We start from the raw sequence: 18,577 nt of genomic DNA, 5'->3' as shown, positions 1-18,577 counted from the left end.
GGAATAAAGTGCCCGAACCACTGTAAAAATTCGGTCTGCATCCATCCCGATCGATACGTGTCAGGCATAATTAGTCCCATTTGGTGTCCAATCCATCAGATAAATCTGTATGTTCTTTCGAGGAAACACAAACAACGTTGGTACATTGTGACCCGCAGCATTCATGCATGTTACCGCCTTGATGAGGCACTCGCGTTCTGCAGATTTGAGAGAAGCCTCTGCTTTCTTACATTTCATTGCCATCAATTTCGTGTTTTTGTGTTGTACATCATTTGCTCGAGTTTCATCACAGTTGTATGATCGATCTGGGTTCAAATTTATTTTCTTTAACTAGCGTTCAAGAAGATCGAGAAATTTGTTCACGTTTTCTGTGGTAAATTATTTGACACGAGCTGCTGCAATGCCTTGTGGCAGTCTAAAGGTATTTCTGAATCAGTTTCAGAAAATTCTTGTGCCTGCTTCATTTTTCACATTGAAAATTGTTTGGTGTATTATTAGCAGCAGCTAAGCGATGTGCCAGACGTCTTGAAATTAGCCTTCATGATTCCGAGAAGGCGTTATCCCATAAGTAAAAAATGCTGAACAACATCGGATTCGAGGTTTAGTGGTAGACTGGTTTTCTTCCCAGTATAATTGTAGGGCGATGCTCTTCTTTGCTTTACATACCTTTCTAGTGTCGTCTGACGTACACCATCGAACTTTGAGGTAACCCATTTCTTTCCTTCTATCAGCTCCTGAAACTTGTCCATTTTTTGGTGGCGTCAGGGGGACTTAAAAATTCCGTATAAAACACATTTTAATTTAATCTAGTAGCGTTCAGCAATCATTAAACAACCGTAAGTAGTCAGCTTCAGTATAGATTCTTAATATAGTGTACCCCATATTTGGAGACAACAGAACATCCAAAGCTAGGAGCCTCGCCTTGTTGGATTTCGACCATTACCTACTGATCCTCCACTTTGTAAACTCTTATACATAAAGTATGAAAAATGTTATAAATAGTAGATAAAATCGAAATAATAATTGAGTTAAGCACTAACCTTAAACAGTGTGGAGGCGTACGAACAAAGACTTTCCAAAACTCCTCCGTACAAAAACAAATTAAAGCCGTTCCGACAACACACTGTTTCTTACAAATGGCGTTCTAGTGCATCTGTTAGAAGATCATTTACTCACCGCTTACTAGGACTACAAAATGGTACCGCATGTTAGGAATTGCCCCCATATTAGACGACTTTACCTATTTGTTACGCGGAGTGGATTACAGAACCAGTCTAAACACTGGTGCCGAAAAGGTAGACCAAGTCCCTTCTGGGATTCGAAATTCTGTTGTACCCGTAATAAGACCACGCGATAGCTAAAAGGGGCTGAAATGGGAAAATTAGCCATCGAAGAAATTGGAGGACTCCATGAAGGAGTCACAGGTTTTATCTTAATACTCCCCCAAAAATTAAGCACTGGTATTAAATACCACAACGAGATTATTACTCTCTACCACGCGTTTAAATCACTACGGTAGGCCGGAAGCGGGTAGGTTCCTTGACTTTCAAGGCAAAGACCGAGAAATTATAGTTGATGTGGTTATATACCATTGGCTTTTGGCAAATGGCAAAGTTTCAAAGAAACACGTTAATTTGTGGTAGGAACTGTTACAGAAATGGTAACTCCCCACGCAAAGAGACTTAATAAGAGAGATATTTTTTATGACGATTATGATTATGCTTGTAATGTCCGGGAAGATTTCGACATTAAACATTGGGGCCAGTACCATGATCTTTACCTCAAGACGGACATGCTTCTCCTGCCTGACGTATTCGAAAACTTCAGAGACACCTGAATGAAGGCTTATGAACTTTACCCTGCATGGTACTTCCACCTCACCTGACTGACCTGGGATACTCAACGACTAGCGGCCCACAAGACCACGTTTGTTTCGTGTATTTTTTCTTTTTCTCTTTCTTTCATTTATGTTAATTCCATTCTTTCCTTCTTCGTTTCCATTTTTTTTTGAATCCTTGTTTCTTTCTTTGCACTTTCATTCCGTCGAATTTTCACAGAAAGAAACAATTATTTATTTGTATCATTTTACTATTTATACGTTATTTAACGATGCTGTATCGATTGAAACGTTGTGTATTGCCAGCTCAGATGGGCTGTTGCCTAATTTTTCAGAATTCGGTTTGGAAGCACTGAGTAAAACTGCAAGAACTTCAGTCTTGCTCCTAGATATTTTCCGTCACTGCCCAGGAACGAAAAGAGGCAGGCAGTGTCTGACTACGGGATGCACAAACGGGGCAGAGGATTTTATTTCTGTCCCCTGCGTCCATACGGGCTCTGAGACCCACCCAGCCTCTTGTCTAATGGGTACCGGGGATCCCATTGCCGAGGATAAAGCGCGGCCGGGGCGTGAGGCTGACCATTAACCCCCCATGTAGTGCCGAGGAATTCAATAAAATTTTCTCGGGCGATCAGCCGCGTCAGATGGCTAAACGATGAAACCAAGTAGGAGCTCCTCTGTGCGCCGACGTGGCTCGAAAAGCGATCCTTTGCCTTGTTTTACTTTTTTAAACTGAAGCGGATATTATTTCAGACAGCTGAATTTAAATAGTGTTATGGTGAAGTTCATTCAATTGTACATCTTCCTTCTGTTAGTTCCAGATCCAGTTCCGCAGATGGAACCACTGACAGTGGAAGAATATCAGCGCGTTCTAGCGGTGCTTAGACGAGACGCCGTTCTTAGGTTGCATGAGCGACAGAGAATAAGGTAGGCAGTCAAATACTATTACTGCCTGTTAAATGTTTTCTTACTTCGGAACACAGGTCGAAATTCTGGATATCGATAGATCGCTGGTGGTGAGGAATCATACCACTTGTTTGAGACTTTTAAAATTATAGTAGAACCTGTCTGTAGAGACCACTCTTGAGACTGTAAGTTTGTGGTCACTATACAGAAACTACCTCATAAGTGGCAATAATTTATGTAAAAATAGCGTTACGCAACGTTTATTGAGATGATTTATTGAGCGACATACTGCAAATTAATTCTGGATCAAATGTTACAGACCAGAGAAAAATATTTACGCTAAAACAATTTAAATTTAATGTATGCATCAAACACTCATGTAACAGTTAATGATGTTGTTGGAACTTATCGAGTGTGCCCTGAAGTGTTCTCTTGATTGACTGCAGCTTAACAAAATACGCGCAGGTATCTCGTGCAGATACAGGACTGCCTTCATTGCCTTCCTGCATGAAGTTGCGTCGTAATCCAGCAACAAATTTCCAGGCATCCTGGTTAGTCACTCGCTCAAGCTCATCACTTTCCTGGTCTTCTGACGTCTTTGATTTTTATACTGCAATTCTTTTAACAATTGCGTCCTCATAATCTTCATTTTCATTGTAACAGTGAAGACTGTTGTCGATGCATGCAAACTCTTCGTAGTTTCAGAGGTACTGCACTTCACAAACAACCGCGGCTGAATTTGGTCGCCTCTGCGAATCTTCTGTCACGTGGCCTCGTTAGCCACTCAACTTAGGGAGTTAGTGTGTAATGTAAGCAGATACCTCAACGTGAAAAAGATATAATTTTCATATGCAGGTTGAGTCAAAAGTATGTTTACAAACTTTGTGTGCGTGTTCCTGAATCAAAAATAAGAAAAAATGTTCCTATGAACATGCGGTCGCAAATGCTTCTTTTTCAAAATAATAGCCAAAAATAAGTTTCGATGTATCCCTTTATTGCCAAGAATAAGGACAGGGATGTTTCTTCATAACAGATGCTCCAATCTCTACACATGCCTGAGCACAATGTACACAAGGCTGACGGACTCGCTCGTACCACCAGGGTTTCCTCGAATCATCTGCACACGTTCCCATAGGTCATCTTCACTGTTTATGGGTGTTGCATAAACGACGGACTTCAAGTGACCCCCACAGATGAAAGTCCAATGGAGTCAGGTCCGGTGACCTTGGTGGCCATGCTACTGGGCCACCGCGTCCAATCCGTCTCATTGACGAGAGAAGTGTGCTGGGCTCCGTCGTGCACAAACCACATCTGTCTTCTTGTATTCAGTGGTACATCTTCAAAGAGACGTGGCACGTATCTTCTTAAGAATCGGCGATTTGAAGGTCCTCTTAGACGCGATGGAAGCATGTGTGGACCAATAAGCATGTCGCCAACAATTCCTGCCCAAACGTTAATTGACTTTGACATAAAGTCAATTCATTGAAACTTATTTTTGGCTATAATTTCGAAAATGAAACATTTGCGACTCCATGTTCATAGGAACATTTTTCCCCCCTATTTTTGATCCTGGAAAACGCACACGAATTTTGTAAACATACTTCTGACTCACTCTGTGTATCTGCGCGACCCGCCTTTGTTCGTATCGGTCACTTTACTTCGCTGTAATTATTAAACTAAGGACTATTGTTCATTCACCCTTGCTTCAAACCGGATATAAACAAAATACCACCGAGTAATTTATATTCTTCCACAAGTCGCTGCGATTGTAATATTGTAGACTTGTATTTTGAATCTGTATAGTATTATTATTGTTCGCGTCTTACGAATCGTTCATTTTGATAAATCTATACTACACCCTGTAGACCGCCACGGCTACTGTATCGGGATCATAGGAGTCCCGCCCGGCCATGATTGGAATTAAAACTCGTCTGTTCACAGGAGACATCATGATGTCGCATGTCTTGAAAGGATTACGTCATAACCAGTTCCCTTTCTTATGATTCCTTCCCAAAGAACTTGTGACGTTTGCGTAGCAAGAAAACAAGTGAGCAGACATTTTGTGTCAGGTTACATAATTATGTTTTCTTTTTGCTATCTTCGCTCTGCGTAGTTTACTGGCTCCGGGCTAATTTCAGACAGCAACAAGATTTATTTCCCTCAGTATGTCCAAATCATCTCTGGAACTTAATGAGCGGTACCGGGGTTAAAGCGCCCCGAACGTGAGGTAAATAGTTAATTCACTTTTGCCTCTGATCTCTGTTTACGCCGTCATGGAATAGTTCTTGAGCACAGGACAACTTCAACAATTGGTACGTGTTTTTAAATAAAACGGTGAAGTCAAGATGAACTTGTAGGCATCGCCTTTTTCGCATGCGGTGAGGCATGTCTCCGTGTTGACGATGTTCATTCAGGGTTTATTTTCATCCAGTGCCCTAACTACACGAAACGAATGCAAATTTGGGCGTTAAAATCCACATTCGTCCTGGTTTTCCGAACATAATTGTGTAGGATTTTTTCATGACAGAGAAAACCTTCGTTGACGGTTGTGTGGCTTGTGGAAACCTGGTACAGGCACCAGAAATGTTAGTTCTTAAGTGTTTGTACGTGGCTTACCAGAACCGACTTGATCAACTCTTTAGAAGGAGAGAGGTCGCCAAGTCTTACCCGGAGTTTAAATATTAAACGTGACGTCTTTAAGGTAGGATGACTGCAGCCTACACGTCACGTCTTTTGCCGGTTCTTACGTCAGTTAGCAAAAAGATGGGCCAGATGTGCGCCGCGCTGTTCACACCAAGGCGATATCCTGTGAAACTACACATAACACGAACTCAATTTTCAATTGATGAAAAAATGCAGATCCATTTCTCATATAAACAGACGAAGTTGCAGATTTTTTAAGTTTGAAATGTGCTGCCATCTGCAGATGCTAAAATAACATCGCGTTATAAGCCAGTGGCGACGTCTCAGCCGGTCGGTTGGCGACTTTTTATTTCATCCTAGACGGAATTGAATTTTTGAGCAGCTAGCGATTCCAGAGCCTTCGGTCAGGAACGTGTTTTCACATCAAGATAAAAGTGAGATTTCGGGTTCTGAGGACGCGTCTGCTGTGTTGTTGTGGCGTGTAGCCTGACAAACGTTTACCGATGTTTCAGAGGTCTGATAATGGAGGCAGGAAGAACTTTTGGAACGTCGGTAAAATGCCAAAATTTGCGATGCAACAAACCAGAATAAAATTTGTCCATCTTCTATAATTCGATTACGTTTCGGAAGCTGGGACTTCTTCCGTCTTCAGGTAAAATAGTGAAGGACAAGGGTGCTAGCTGTTGGGCCCCCTGGTTCAGCTAGTCTCAGATGATGGACAAAGTCCAAAATACCACTTTCACAGGTTATGACGTATCATTGTCAGAAACATACAGATTTCAACCTAAAAGACAGCCATCTTCAGCATAAAAGTGTTCACGCGTCACAGAACCGTTCTTATGTAATGTGAATGTGCGCAATGACCCTGAGTTAACCTTACCTCTGGCTTGGAGCTGCTCACCTACATTATCAGTTGTTAATCCAAATAACAATCCAACTTGTTGGGCGTTGTGACAAATAAGAGCAGAATGGATTACAAGCGAATGAGTACGAGTGAGGAACACTGATTTTTTTTTTATTTATTTATTAGTTACCAGAAATGGTGGTGGATGAGGCAAAGATTATTTTCTTCACTGAAGATATCAGCTTGTTTCATTAATAGAATATATTGTGTATTTGTAAGAAGTTTCATTTATGACATTCCTTGGCTTCTGAGCCGTCCATTTGTAGAATAATTAATTATGGTAATTATCCTGGTAATAAAAGTTCATAAAATTAATACTCGTAAAGCTACATTTGCCCTTGAACCTAATTTCTACATAATATAAGTGTGTAAGTAATGTTAAAGTTAGCTCGACGCATTCTAGAGCAGACAGCTTCACGTTCCGGCCAGTCTGACACCGTTAGTTAGCTCAATGGAAGCATCCGAACTCCCATCTGGGAATCGAACCTCGGTCATACAAACCATAGTCTGTACTCTACTGACTCAACTCGTTTCCTCGAGATTTATTTTAATATTATCCTAAGATCTACGCCAAAGAATTCAAGTGTCAGCGTTTCCAACTGAAACCGTGTTTGCATTTCTTACCTTACTCTATGCTTCGCCCTCCTCGTTCTCATTAATATGAAAGTCATAATATTTAGTGAAATTTTAAAAGCCGTGACGCAGTTACTTCACCTTTCTTATGTTTGTCCAAATAGTCTCACAACTCTGTTCTCTGACACTCTTAGTTTACGAAGATTTCTGACTGTTGCGCCTTGTAGTCTGATAAATTTGTCGACGTTTCAGAGGTGCTTGTTGGCTCCATCATCAGAGCGGTCGGAGCCGTTAGAACCTGAAATATCACTCTTAGTTTATGTTCTTATTTTGGTTTTTGATTAAATATTACACCCTTACAAACCAACAGTTTTTTGTAATATTTTAAGTTTTGTTTTGTCCCGCGCCGTAGCCCGCGGTCTGAGGCATCATGCTTCGGGCCGGCGATACGGAATGCGCACTGGTTCGAGTCTCGGGGGAGAAGAAATTTTCTCATGAGCTGTCGACCAGTGTATGGGACCGGTGCCAACCCAGCATCGTGAGGAAATTGGGGAGCGTAATCCGGTCAGGAAAGCTAGCAATGGCTGGGGATTCGTCGTGCTGACCACACGTCATCCTGTATCTGGTTGGATGATCGTCCACCTCTGCTTAGGCATGTGAACGTGAGGCTTTGGCTCTCTGGAGCTGTTACGCCACGGATTATTATTATTATTATTATTTATTTTAATTTTTGTTTTAAGACAGGAGGCAGGAACTGTTCGGTAGCAGCAAGCATTCCGCGAATTTAATCAGCTCTTAATTTTTTTCGTTAATGTAATTTTTGTGTTTTAATGTTCCCAAAACAGGCTAATTAAGCCTTGCCACATTTGCCGACAATGTATTAGTTCCGTGCGTTGATTTGACGTGTCTTGAACACGTGGGCTAACTTTATTTATTTCTACATTTGGATCTTTACTCATGTCCATCAGTTTCCGTGTTTCTCTATACGGTACTTATGTTGGGCCAAATAAATTCATGTAATCAGCGTAGACCAGTAGCTGGTGTGCCCCTGTCAGTTCCATATCAGTGCTGAATGTCTTGTACCTTCTTTATAGCCGCTTACTTTTACTAACTGAAAGTTTAAGCTTAAGCTGCATTTTTCGTTCGCTTATTTTCCTACAAACACACAGAAATTTGAAACACACCTACACTGTATTTGCTTAGGACAGCGTGGTCCAACTGGCGGCCCTCTACCACTTGTGATCCGGTCCGCGAAATTATGTGTTAATTTGTCAATAGTTAGTACAAACATATTTATTTTCTTTCCTCTTAAGGGTTTAAAAAAATAATTGTGATTCTCATCGCGTCTGCTGCTTTACGTACAAATGCCACGTGTTTTAAGTTGAACCTCCGATCGGGAGGCAGTCGGTTCGAATCTCGTCAGAATTGCCGGTTATCCTGTCTGAGATTATCGTGGATTTCCTCAGTCTTTATACCAATGAATGTGATAAGCTTGGTCTTGGCGAGGGAACTGGCTGAGAACTTTCATTGCTCGATATCGACCAGTAGACATCATTTTTTTAACTGCTCACATTGCCGCGGTCTGCTTTTGGCGTAGTTACATAATCCACCACACGCGCTGGCGCGGTCTTCACTATACAATGAATGTAGTTAGTTAAAGGCCTTTTACGTTATTTAATGACGCTACTACAGTTACTAAGTGATAACAGTAATATTTTATCGGTACTCTATCAGCGGTACAGGAGGGAACGGAATTGGACTTAAGAGAAACAAAGCAAATGCATCAAGAGGAGATTCGTAATATCCAGCATTTTTAGGTTAGTAGGCCTATGAATTCGCCTTGTAACGTGGCTGTGGGAGAGGAATAAAATAGTCCTTCGTGTACAGCGAGGGGTAGTGAGGGGAGGTGTGGCTTTAGTACTTTGCTGCAAGCATTTCACTATCCTTTCATTATTTCTATGTTCGAAGTGTGTACTTTGCCAAGCTAAGTTTGCTTGTTGTTGTAATTGACGTGTGGACTTTAAACATTTTTGAAGCAGTTGCTTTGCAGTTCTGCTTGCTACGTGACAGCGAAAAGGGAGATGTGTTTGCAGAGTAGGGGAAGCAAGCGACAGTGAAGGAGACATGGATCTGCAAGAAACTCTGGCAAAAAATTCCTTTTTCGTTGGTAAAATTATAATATTAATAATGTAAAAAGTGTAACGCTACAACTGCGAGTCCTAAGTATAGATTCCAAGACCTGAGGTTGCAAACATATGATTTGCACATGGGTGAGATAAGAAATGCGTGCAAAATTTTAGATGGAATATCTGAAGAGAATAGAGAATTCAAAGGACCTTATCCTTGGTGGAAAGATGATATTTGAATTCGATGTTAATGAAGTAGGATATACATTGGATTCATCTGGCAGAGGATAGTGACAGGGTTCTATAAAAGGAGGGAAATTTCTTGACTAACTGGGCGTAATGTTGACATCTAACGAAGAACTCTGCTCTATCGATTTAGTAGGGGAGGACTATTTCTTCAAATAAAACTGGAAAAGAAGAACATTCGAGAGATTTCCACAGAAAGGCCATCATAAGGCTCATTACCGATCATTCGTTTTTTAAAACTAAGTTTTGGAATACGCAGACAAGTGCCGGCTGAAGGCATGGAAGTTATGCAGCTGCCGGCTTTTGTAACTGTGGTGACGAACGTGAGCCTGGTGAACGGCGCCAACAGGTGTGACAGTTGCTGGTATTATCTGTGGATGTGAAGAAGAGAGTGATCAAGGCTGAGACGCTGACGTCAGATGTGGGACAGGCTGGCCCGATAGCTCAGTTCGCGGTACATCGCTGTGTTGTGCTGGTGTGTGACTGGGGAAAACATGTTATACTTTAATAACTTTTAGTTTGGATTGAGGGCTGCATTGTGTGTGTGTTTAGGTGTTTATTCATACCAGTGTATGTCAGTTTATATATCGATAACTCATGTCGATATCGGATCGATTAACCATTTGAAACCGAAAGTCGTCGTAAAACATTTAAAAATTTAGTCCGTTCCGCAAAGAAAACACAATTTAGCCATTATAAAGATCAATCGGTCAACGTTATTGAATGGAATAATCGTTCTTCATAAATGCACTGTATGGGCATAACGCAGAATTTTTTATTGATAAAGCAGGTGGTACATATAGTTACCACTGGTCTGTAAAAGGTTGAGAAAGATACGTATTTCAGGTGTAAGTAAATTAGTATTAGATTTAATTACTACTTCTATAATTTAACAATGACAATAACAGTAATAAAATAAAATAATAAATACAGTATATGTAGATGCAGAAAGCCTTACTTCTAGCAAAATCTAACTTTACAGGAAAAGTTTGTGAAATGCTTAATTCAACTAATATGAGGCCTGAATTAGTCTTCCCAGCAAAATATAAAAGCTGAAACATCAAAATAATAATAAAAGTCCCCAAGTGAGTCGTACGGGAAATTAACTAAATGTACTGCTAGATGTTGGTGACATACGATGTTACCAACATACAACAGCGTAGAGGGGCTTGTATGATGATAAAAGTAAAACAAGACTAGTCTAAGATGCCATTCTCACTTTTCTTTCATTACACAATGAAATCAGTAACATAATGTTATGCTAGCTGTGTCACTCGATTTTGGCATCACCACCAATCATCATCAATGGTACAGAATCGGTTAAATTTAACCATGGCTCGCACACCACTCGTCATCATTGCCGTAAGCATTGTAGCAAAATTACCGGATGTCAACCGTAATGATGTGTTGTAATGCGAAAAATGGTTTCTGGAAATAAGCCGCGTCGGTTGCTGGGCAAAGCGTGTCTTGTTGCAGACTTCGGTTCAGGAATATTGTCAAGGGAGAGAGACGCTGTGGTGGTTACGCAACTCTGAACGTTTGCGCGCCGTATTAGTACTTGTTTCGCAAACTCTTAATGGCTGACAAACACACAAGACTCCATGCAGGGAAGCAACGGGCGGTTGCAGAAATTTCTGCCTCTAACAAAGATGGCTGCCTTCTGGATTGTAACGCCGTGTAGTCTGGTAGCAAAGTTTAAGAGGTCCATCATCGGGTCCCTGATGATACAGCGTGGTTAGCATTCTTTTCTGTTCGGGAGGTCCCGGATTCAAATCTCGGTCCGTAGACTGGCTATCGTGACTGCGATTTCTCGCTGTTTTCCTCAGTTACTCCAGGAAAATTCTGGGATAGTACTTTAAATTAGACCGCGGTCTCTTTCTTCCAAATCCTTTCCAATTCATTCGACGCTCAGAAGTTTGAGTTACTGACAGTGTCGTTAAATAAGACCTTCCCCGAGAGTAAATTATGTCGGAAGGTGGATGTTTCCCTCTGCGCCCCCCCTACACCTTCAATACGTATTAAGGATGTGTAGTGACCCATTACTTTTGTGTACTCGAATTCATTATCATTATACAGTTTTACAGTCACATAGTTGGCAGCCCTTTTCTGGTTTCATTCATGAATAATTGCTAGTTCATACAGTGTCGTTAAATAATACGCCTTTGTTTGTCCTGGCAAAACATAAAAATACCGGCACGTAATACGATCCCGCCATTATGTTGTGAAAATACTGTCTTCCGGATTCGAACCTGCTTCACGGCCTCCAACGTCCTTGCAACTTTGGTTCGAGTCAGCTGATGGGCAGTCAGGCCTGCCAATTGCATTGTGCCACTGCTTTGAAATCATTGCTACACGAGCGTTGTACGCACAAAGTGCATGAAATGAACGCACAGTGGGCCTGGGGGGCGGGGCGGGGCGGAGTGTCTGTCCGTCCTGGGCTACTAAATCTTGTCTTCGCGGTCTGTGCTAATACTAGTTGTTGGGTTAATTTTGTTTCGGTTCGGAAAGGCCCTAAATTCGCCTGAAGCTCAGTTTCAGCTTTATAAAATAAGCTAGGAAACCCTGTTCTCTACTGGAATACACATTTTTTCTAATGCGTTCTATGCAACGTCTATTTTGAGTTATTAAATCTGTCTTGTTCGGTGGTTCTTATTTTGGTTATTTTGTTATCACCGCACATAGGATATTGAAAAGTACGATTTCTAGGTCGGGCAGAAAACATCGCCTCCACATCAAATTCCATTAAACTCCGTCCAGTGGTTCTCGAGTTGAATCGACTCAGAAGACGGACCGACACGACCGGCCCATAATGTGTTCTCGCTATGAAATTCGTGCAGAGAAGCGATACATGACACTCTGACCTTGTTGAAATCTAAGTTCTTTTCGAAACATGTTTCGATGTTGAACTTTTGTCGTTAATTTCTTCACAATGCTTTATCTCCACTGCTTTTCTTAAAAAGAATTTCGGAATATACCAACAGGAAAGTCCAGAAGAAACACGAAGGTTAGGATTACATAAATTTATCTAGAAGTAAGTCAACACATAACATGACACTAAGTAGAATCAGCAATGAAAACACAGTGGTTTTAACATGTTTTCCTGTTTAAATACCATATAGTAAAGGATACAGTGGACAGAATAAGTTTGCCAGTTGATACGCGTGTAAAATATGGCCTCATACTTTTAGGAATTACTAGTGTTCCAAAACATTTGTGGGCAGAAAATTATTTAAAACATTATGATTTATTCAGGTCATCTAGTACTGTTAGAGCAGCGATATCAAGGGAGATGAGATGGGCTGGGCATATAGCGAGAATGTTGGCGACAAGGACTGAGTAGAGAATTTTGTTGTTTAAATATTTTAAGACCAACAAAAATATAAGAAAAACATGAAGATGACTCTTAGAGGCACAGTTGTAGATTGCGATGATGGTTAGTGCTGTGCAATGTTTGTACTACCAACAGTACACTTTTGCCTGCGAGGAACACAGCCAGAAGCAACGGGAAAACACCACATGTCGAACTTTTCGTTGATTTAGAATGAAGAAGTCTTGAGAACTAGCAGGAGACTTTGTAATATTACATAATATCGAACTTCATACTTGGTAATGAACAGATTATTCATAAATAAATATGGCATACACAAGGCACTAATTTCTTTACACGTGCATTTATCTTTTGCTACAGTACAATCTTATTTACGTATATTTATTGACCTTCGTTTAATGTGCGTTTATGAGTGGGATAACATTGAAATCGGTCTTACGTAAACACATTAGTTTCTTGAAGATGTAAACCAGACTGAGATGGGGTCCATTTGCATATTCTTGTGAATACGAAGACATATCTTCCATTCCACAACTGTATAAAATTCTTTTAACAGTAACTACCAAATGCCTAAATAGTTCAGTCAGTGACAGGCTACGGGCTCGATAACCTACGTTCGATTCCCGGCAGGGGGGAAATAATTTCGCCGCCTTTGTATCCCGACTGGTTTGGGTACATAAGTACCGAAGTTCATTCCATATCGTGCCGAGATTCAGAATCCATGGAGCTATACCTCCATGGCAACGTGCTTAATTACAGAACACAGTAACTGCCAAGCACTTAGGAATGGGCGTGGTTTGTCTCTTGGTGTTAGTGAGCTTGTTATCCAGTTTACGAGTCCGTTTTTAGTGTTTGCGTTGTTTCTACCTATTTACTATAGTGAAATTACTTTACCTGTTCAATTTAAGACGCAGCAAACATGCACGTCACTGCGTGGTGTTGCGCAAGTCATGAAATTACGTGGCCTTCGTCACGTAACTACAACCAAAGAAACTCAAACGTTTAATGCTTTCGCCTTTCTTGTTATTTTGGCACAGAGAAAGCTTTCATGAAGGCACTGGTACGATATTGTATATTTCTATATTAAATTTCACATTATTAGCTTCATTAGTTGTCGCTACCAGACAGAAAACAAATTACTGCATTGTAGAAGTTACCTGAAGAGAAGATCTTTGTTTTATCTCAACACAACGTCTCAGTCCGCGTACTCACTGGCTCGAAAGCTTCTAAGGTAAACAGACACAATGACAAGACAATGCCATGAGTTTACACCAATTAAACTGAATGGATCGTGATAATTTCAAAATTCCAGGGCATGTTAACGATTAGGGCTTCTTCAACAGAGGGATGTCCATTTGCTAATGTCTGCGTGTGTCTTACACTAGTAATTTGGCCGGTGTTAATGCAAATTTTATGGAGTCCCGTCGTACTGTCGCTGGACGCTTGGTACGCTTTGCGAAGTAGAAATGGTTACAAAAATTTGATCAGAAAACCTCTAGGTAAGAGACTCCTTCGGAAAGCAGTCCGTGGTTGTGTCATGGACAGCTTCATGTCGTGTAAAAGGAGTGAACTTTTTGGAACTTCTAGCGTCGCCCGAGGGATCCCAGCTGACAGGCGAGTGACTCCGCTTTCATTATTACCATTAGCAAGACCGGCTTGTTACGTTAACACTTACTCAGGGGAAGGAAACAAAAGAGCGAGACTGCGAGAGGAAAATGTCGGGAAGTAGCCTGAGGTTCTCATTCAGCCATTTCATAGCATTTCTGACGAATATACGAGGTGCTACCCAAAAGTTCGGGGAATTTGAGTTCCACGCGCGAACCGGTTGTGGAATGGCCTGCCGCCGCTAGATGGGGCAAGAGCCGTGAAGGCGAGAGGCCGCATTCTTGAGTCTCGTGCGTTTTTGTAACGTTGTGTTGTAGTGGTTTGGTGATTTTTTAAATGGCAGATTTTAAGGAGCAAAGAATCTGCATCAAATTTTGCTTTAAGCTTTAAAAAAAATGCTATGGAAACCCACCGAATGCTTGCGGAAGCATTTGCTGAGAATGCTATGAGTCAAAGTAACACTTTTTCTGCTACAAACGCTTTAAGGATGGACGAACGTCTGTCGACGACGATGAGCGTTCAGGACGACCATCGGCAAGCACAAAACCGGAAAATATCGCGAATTTGTCCCCCCCCCCTGGTCAAACTGTCAACAGGAAGTTTTATTGTGAAGTTTTGAAACGGCTACTGGAGAGCATTAGGCGCAAACGTCCGGAAAAGTGGGAGAACAATAGCTGGGTTCTCCACCACGACAACGCACAACAGTTTTGGCTTCCAAAAACACGACAGTGATGCCCCACCCACCCTATTCGCCTGACCTCGCCCCCTGCGACTTTTTCCTGTTCCCCAAAATGAAATTTCGATTGAAATACCGTCGTTTTGACACAATTGAGGAGATCCAGACAGAATCACAGGAGGTGCTTAAAACACTCGCACTTGAAGACTTCCAGGGATGCATGGAATCATGGAAAAAATCTGGGATCGCTGTATCCATGCCCAAGGGAACTACTTCGAAGGAGACGGTGGAAACTAGGAGTTGTGATAAGCAATTTTTTTGGGGCAAATTCCCTGAACTTTTGAGTAGAACCTCGTACCTTCCATAAGTCACTGTAACTCCGACGCACCTCACGTTTAATGTCGCGATGTAAATGACATTTGGTGCTTTTGATTTCGAGTTCGTGGTTCGATTGTCGCAGCTGATTTGTTGTCATGGAGACAAAAGTTAAAACCACCACACTGACACCATTTATGTTCTATTAGAGGTTTTGTGTCCTCAGAATTATAATAGAGGACTTCAGTTTGTAATTGTATCAGCATTGATGCCGCCACGCTACAAACCATTCGGTCAGTCGTGTCGCACGTGCGTCTGCGACTTTATGTAGCCTAATCGGTCTGTAGAGAGGTTTGAGAAGACTTTGTTGACAGGAACTATCTTGATTTGTGAATCAGGAGGGACCGGGTAGATCTGTCGACCAAATTAACACCTTCTCGTTGGCGTAGTTCCTTACACCTACCAGAACAATTTCGTCGTTGCTGACTACAGCACATGTGCAACTATCCTACATGACGCTTGAAAATAAGCCAAATCTCGAATTTGTAAACGTTAAGAAAGGAAGACAAAGACGGAAAGAATCAGAAATCGCTCTCGACCGTCGTATCAGTATTTTAATTATGGTTCAAGCGTTAAAAACTAAATTTTAATCTTTTTAAATAAAAAAAAAACTTGCTAACCGTGACGGACGAACAGCATCTCTGTATAATCGAGGCAGGCTGTGCTTTGAACATGTCCTCAGGAGGTTCGAGTGTTCTCGCAATAAGAACCCTGAGGACTCGATACGATAGCCAGATCGTTTACACCACGACAAGCTCATGTATAAATGTTTCTGTCCAACTTACCATTAAGAGTCACAAAATGGCAAATTGGATGAAGCACCGCACCGGGATTCAAACCCATGTACACTGACTGTGACGTCATATGCCTAGAGGTGCGTGACGGACCGGTTCGCTTCCCGGCTGACGCAATTTCCTGTAGGTCGAAATACTATCTTACCTATGTGAGGGTGTGGGGACACTCAGAAAGCCACCAGGTGTAGCCCTGGTCCGGTGACCAGCTGTCCTATTAGGCCACAGCCTCGTTCTTGAACCCACAAATTGTTTTATTGGGCGCTGTGTAATATATATGTTTTACAGATCATTAAATGAGGCGAGAAATAACTTTGTACGCCCCTGTTTTTTTAGATATACCAACAATGACTAATGATTCTTGCCAAGGTCAGTAGCAAATACTGAATACCCCTAATCGTATATTTTGAGCAATAAATTTTGAGATAAACTGACACATTGTGTCGTCATTTGAAAGTACTAACATGGCGTAGGGTGTAACTTTTGAGGTTATGTTTGTGTACGTGTTCTGTGTGCTGTGCGCAGTTCTCAAGGGTACCCATATTCCTGTATCTCCATCGAGCCTTAATCTTATCTCGCTGTGCGTCTTTGCCAGCCTCGATCAGTATCTTAGAACAGTGAACACTAGACGCGCCGAGGCAACGTAGCGTGTGATGTGATCGTGCGGGATGCCTACCGTTTCCGCTCTACTGTCAGGGAGTGTGTCCGTGGGGATCCTGGCCGGACTGGTGTCGGGACTGTTCTACCTGGTGGTGACAGGGATCCGATGGGCGGGGTGAGTACAAAGCAGGGAAACCCAGTGTCTCGGTAGTGTGTAGATAATGTAGTATCACTCGAATTCGACCAAAAGGGAACAAGACATCTTAGGATAATGTAAGTAACGTAGTACCTCACATGTATGAGTAGCATGAACATCACGAATACAGCATTTACAGGTAAGCGATGCAGTGTTTCACATAATTTAATAAAATTAAGACATGAAAAAGATTAGGGACCGATTAAAGCCGTGTGATTTGAGGTTTACACAGTATGAAGATTTCTGTCTTCTAGGGCGATGAATCGCCCTGATGACGGAGGCAGTATGACCTCTGAAACGTTGGTTAACATCGACCAGACTACACGGCGCAACAGCCCAGAAGACAGAAATCTTCAGTGCCTAAGTCATTCAGATCATAAAGAAGATCGGTGTTGGTGTTACTTGCCTTGAAACTATTACCACGCCATTTTATAAAGTCAGAAAACGTTGCTGCTGTGTTGTTGTTAGAAGAAGGTTAATATTTCGATCCTAGCATAAATTTCTGTGTGAAAGAACCATTACTTACTCTCGATGTTGTATCCAACACACCCCAAACGCCTTTGATCAACATTTAAAAATGTAATCACGTGATGTAAGTTTAACTATAAATGTTAAACGTGATTAATATTTGGTTAGTTCCTTATATAACCGAATATTTCAAATGAATAATTTAATTCTGTTATATAATGGCAGTTACGACAGAGCGACTCCAAGGACTAAGTATCTGTGGCGGTGTATGTCAGTTCTGGAGTCATTTCAAAATGTTCCTTATTATCTGTATTTGCCAGTGTCAATTTTCAGGTAAACCAAAGTGCGTTTAATATTTTACATCATCTCGTTTTGCACACACTAAACGTAAAGACAATTTTATTTTGCTTTGAAAGTGGTGTTTGGCGAAGTTTCCCACATTTGCTCCTGGTGGCTTTTCATTATAGTGATCATGCTGTTACTGTTTCATTAATACTGTAAGAAAAAACAGCTGACTGTCATCCGATTTCTGTTGTCATAGGGTGTGAATAGGAGTGGCATTTACGACGATGAGAGAAGAGTGTGGCGATAATTATGTGAAGTAGAAGGAAGTTTAGAAATAGGTGGGACGATCCAACAAAGTCAATGCGCATTATTATTTTTATTATTTTATTTTATTTATTTTTGACTGCAAATGGGTTTTTACCCGGCGGCAGCCATTGTCTACAGCGTGCGCTGTTGTTAAGGACCAGATCGATAAGCGTGCCCAGGACAACCGAAGAAGATGAATGGCGTGAGAAGAAGGTGCAGAAATATTTTAATCTCCAGCTAAAAACGTTTTTTGTGCATTGAAGAGCAGAGCTATAACATAAAAAATATTTTTTTTTATAATTTTGTTAAAATTTATAATAACAAAACTACCTTCACATCGGAAAATCAAAAAGACATCTTCCAACGTTTCATCGTTATGTTTCCACGTAAGAACACATATTTAGCTAGTCTCCATACAGTTTTTCGGTGTTGTCCTTATTTTTATAAAGTCCAATAAACTACTAGGTCTTTTTGGGCACGAAAATGTACGCCGCGTCTCAAACGAACATATTATGAGAACTTCACTGTGCTATTTGGCGGGACATTATATTAAGAAAATGTGAAGTGTTTCTCACTTCAGTGGCTAAAGCGTTTTTCTGTCCGAAGATGGCTGTCTTTTGGGTTAGCGCCGTATAGTCTGATAGAAATTTACCAGCGTTTCAGAGGTTCTTCCTGCCTCTATCATCAAGGCGATAATTGTCCCTCTGAGACG

The 18,577-nt window shown here is 41.3% G+C and overlaps 1 protein-coding gene across 9 annotated transcripts in view; it reads left to right on the top strand.

Annotated features, from left to right (window-relative positions):
* LOC110834013 (uncharacterized) overlaps positions 1-18,577 on the top strand; it is an 85,570-nt gene that overhangs the window by 7,031 nt on the left and 59,962 nt on the right. For 6 of the 9 annotated variants that reach the window (XM_022072731.2, XM_022072796.2, XM_022072787.2 and 3 more), the window contains exon 2: positions 2,653-2,764. In XM_022072731.2, the coding sequence (XP_021928423.1) occupies positions 2,653-2,764 (112 nt within the window). Of the gene's footprint in view, positions 1-2,652; positions 2,765-9,556; positions 10,084-16,535; positions 16,786-18,577 lie in introns of those variants that run through there. The other 3 variants (XM_022072740.2, XM_022072750.2, XM_022072823.2) reach the window with 3 other exon arrangements.

The sequence above is a fragment of the Zootermopsis nevadensis genome, unplaced genomic scaffold, assembly GCF_977971745.1.
Source record: "Zootermopsis nevadensis isolate Lab colony 2312 unplaced genomic scaffold, Znev_1.0 Znev_ptg000028l, whole genome shotgun sequence".
Classification (NCBI taxonomy): domain Eukaryota; kingdom Metazoa; phylum Arthropoda; class Insecta; order Blattodea; family Termopsidae; genus Zootermopsis; species Zootermopsis nevadensis.
This window is presented reverse-complemented; position numbering and strand designations above follow the sequence as displayed.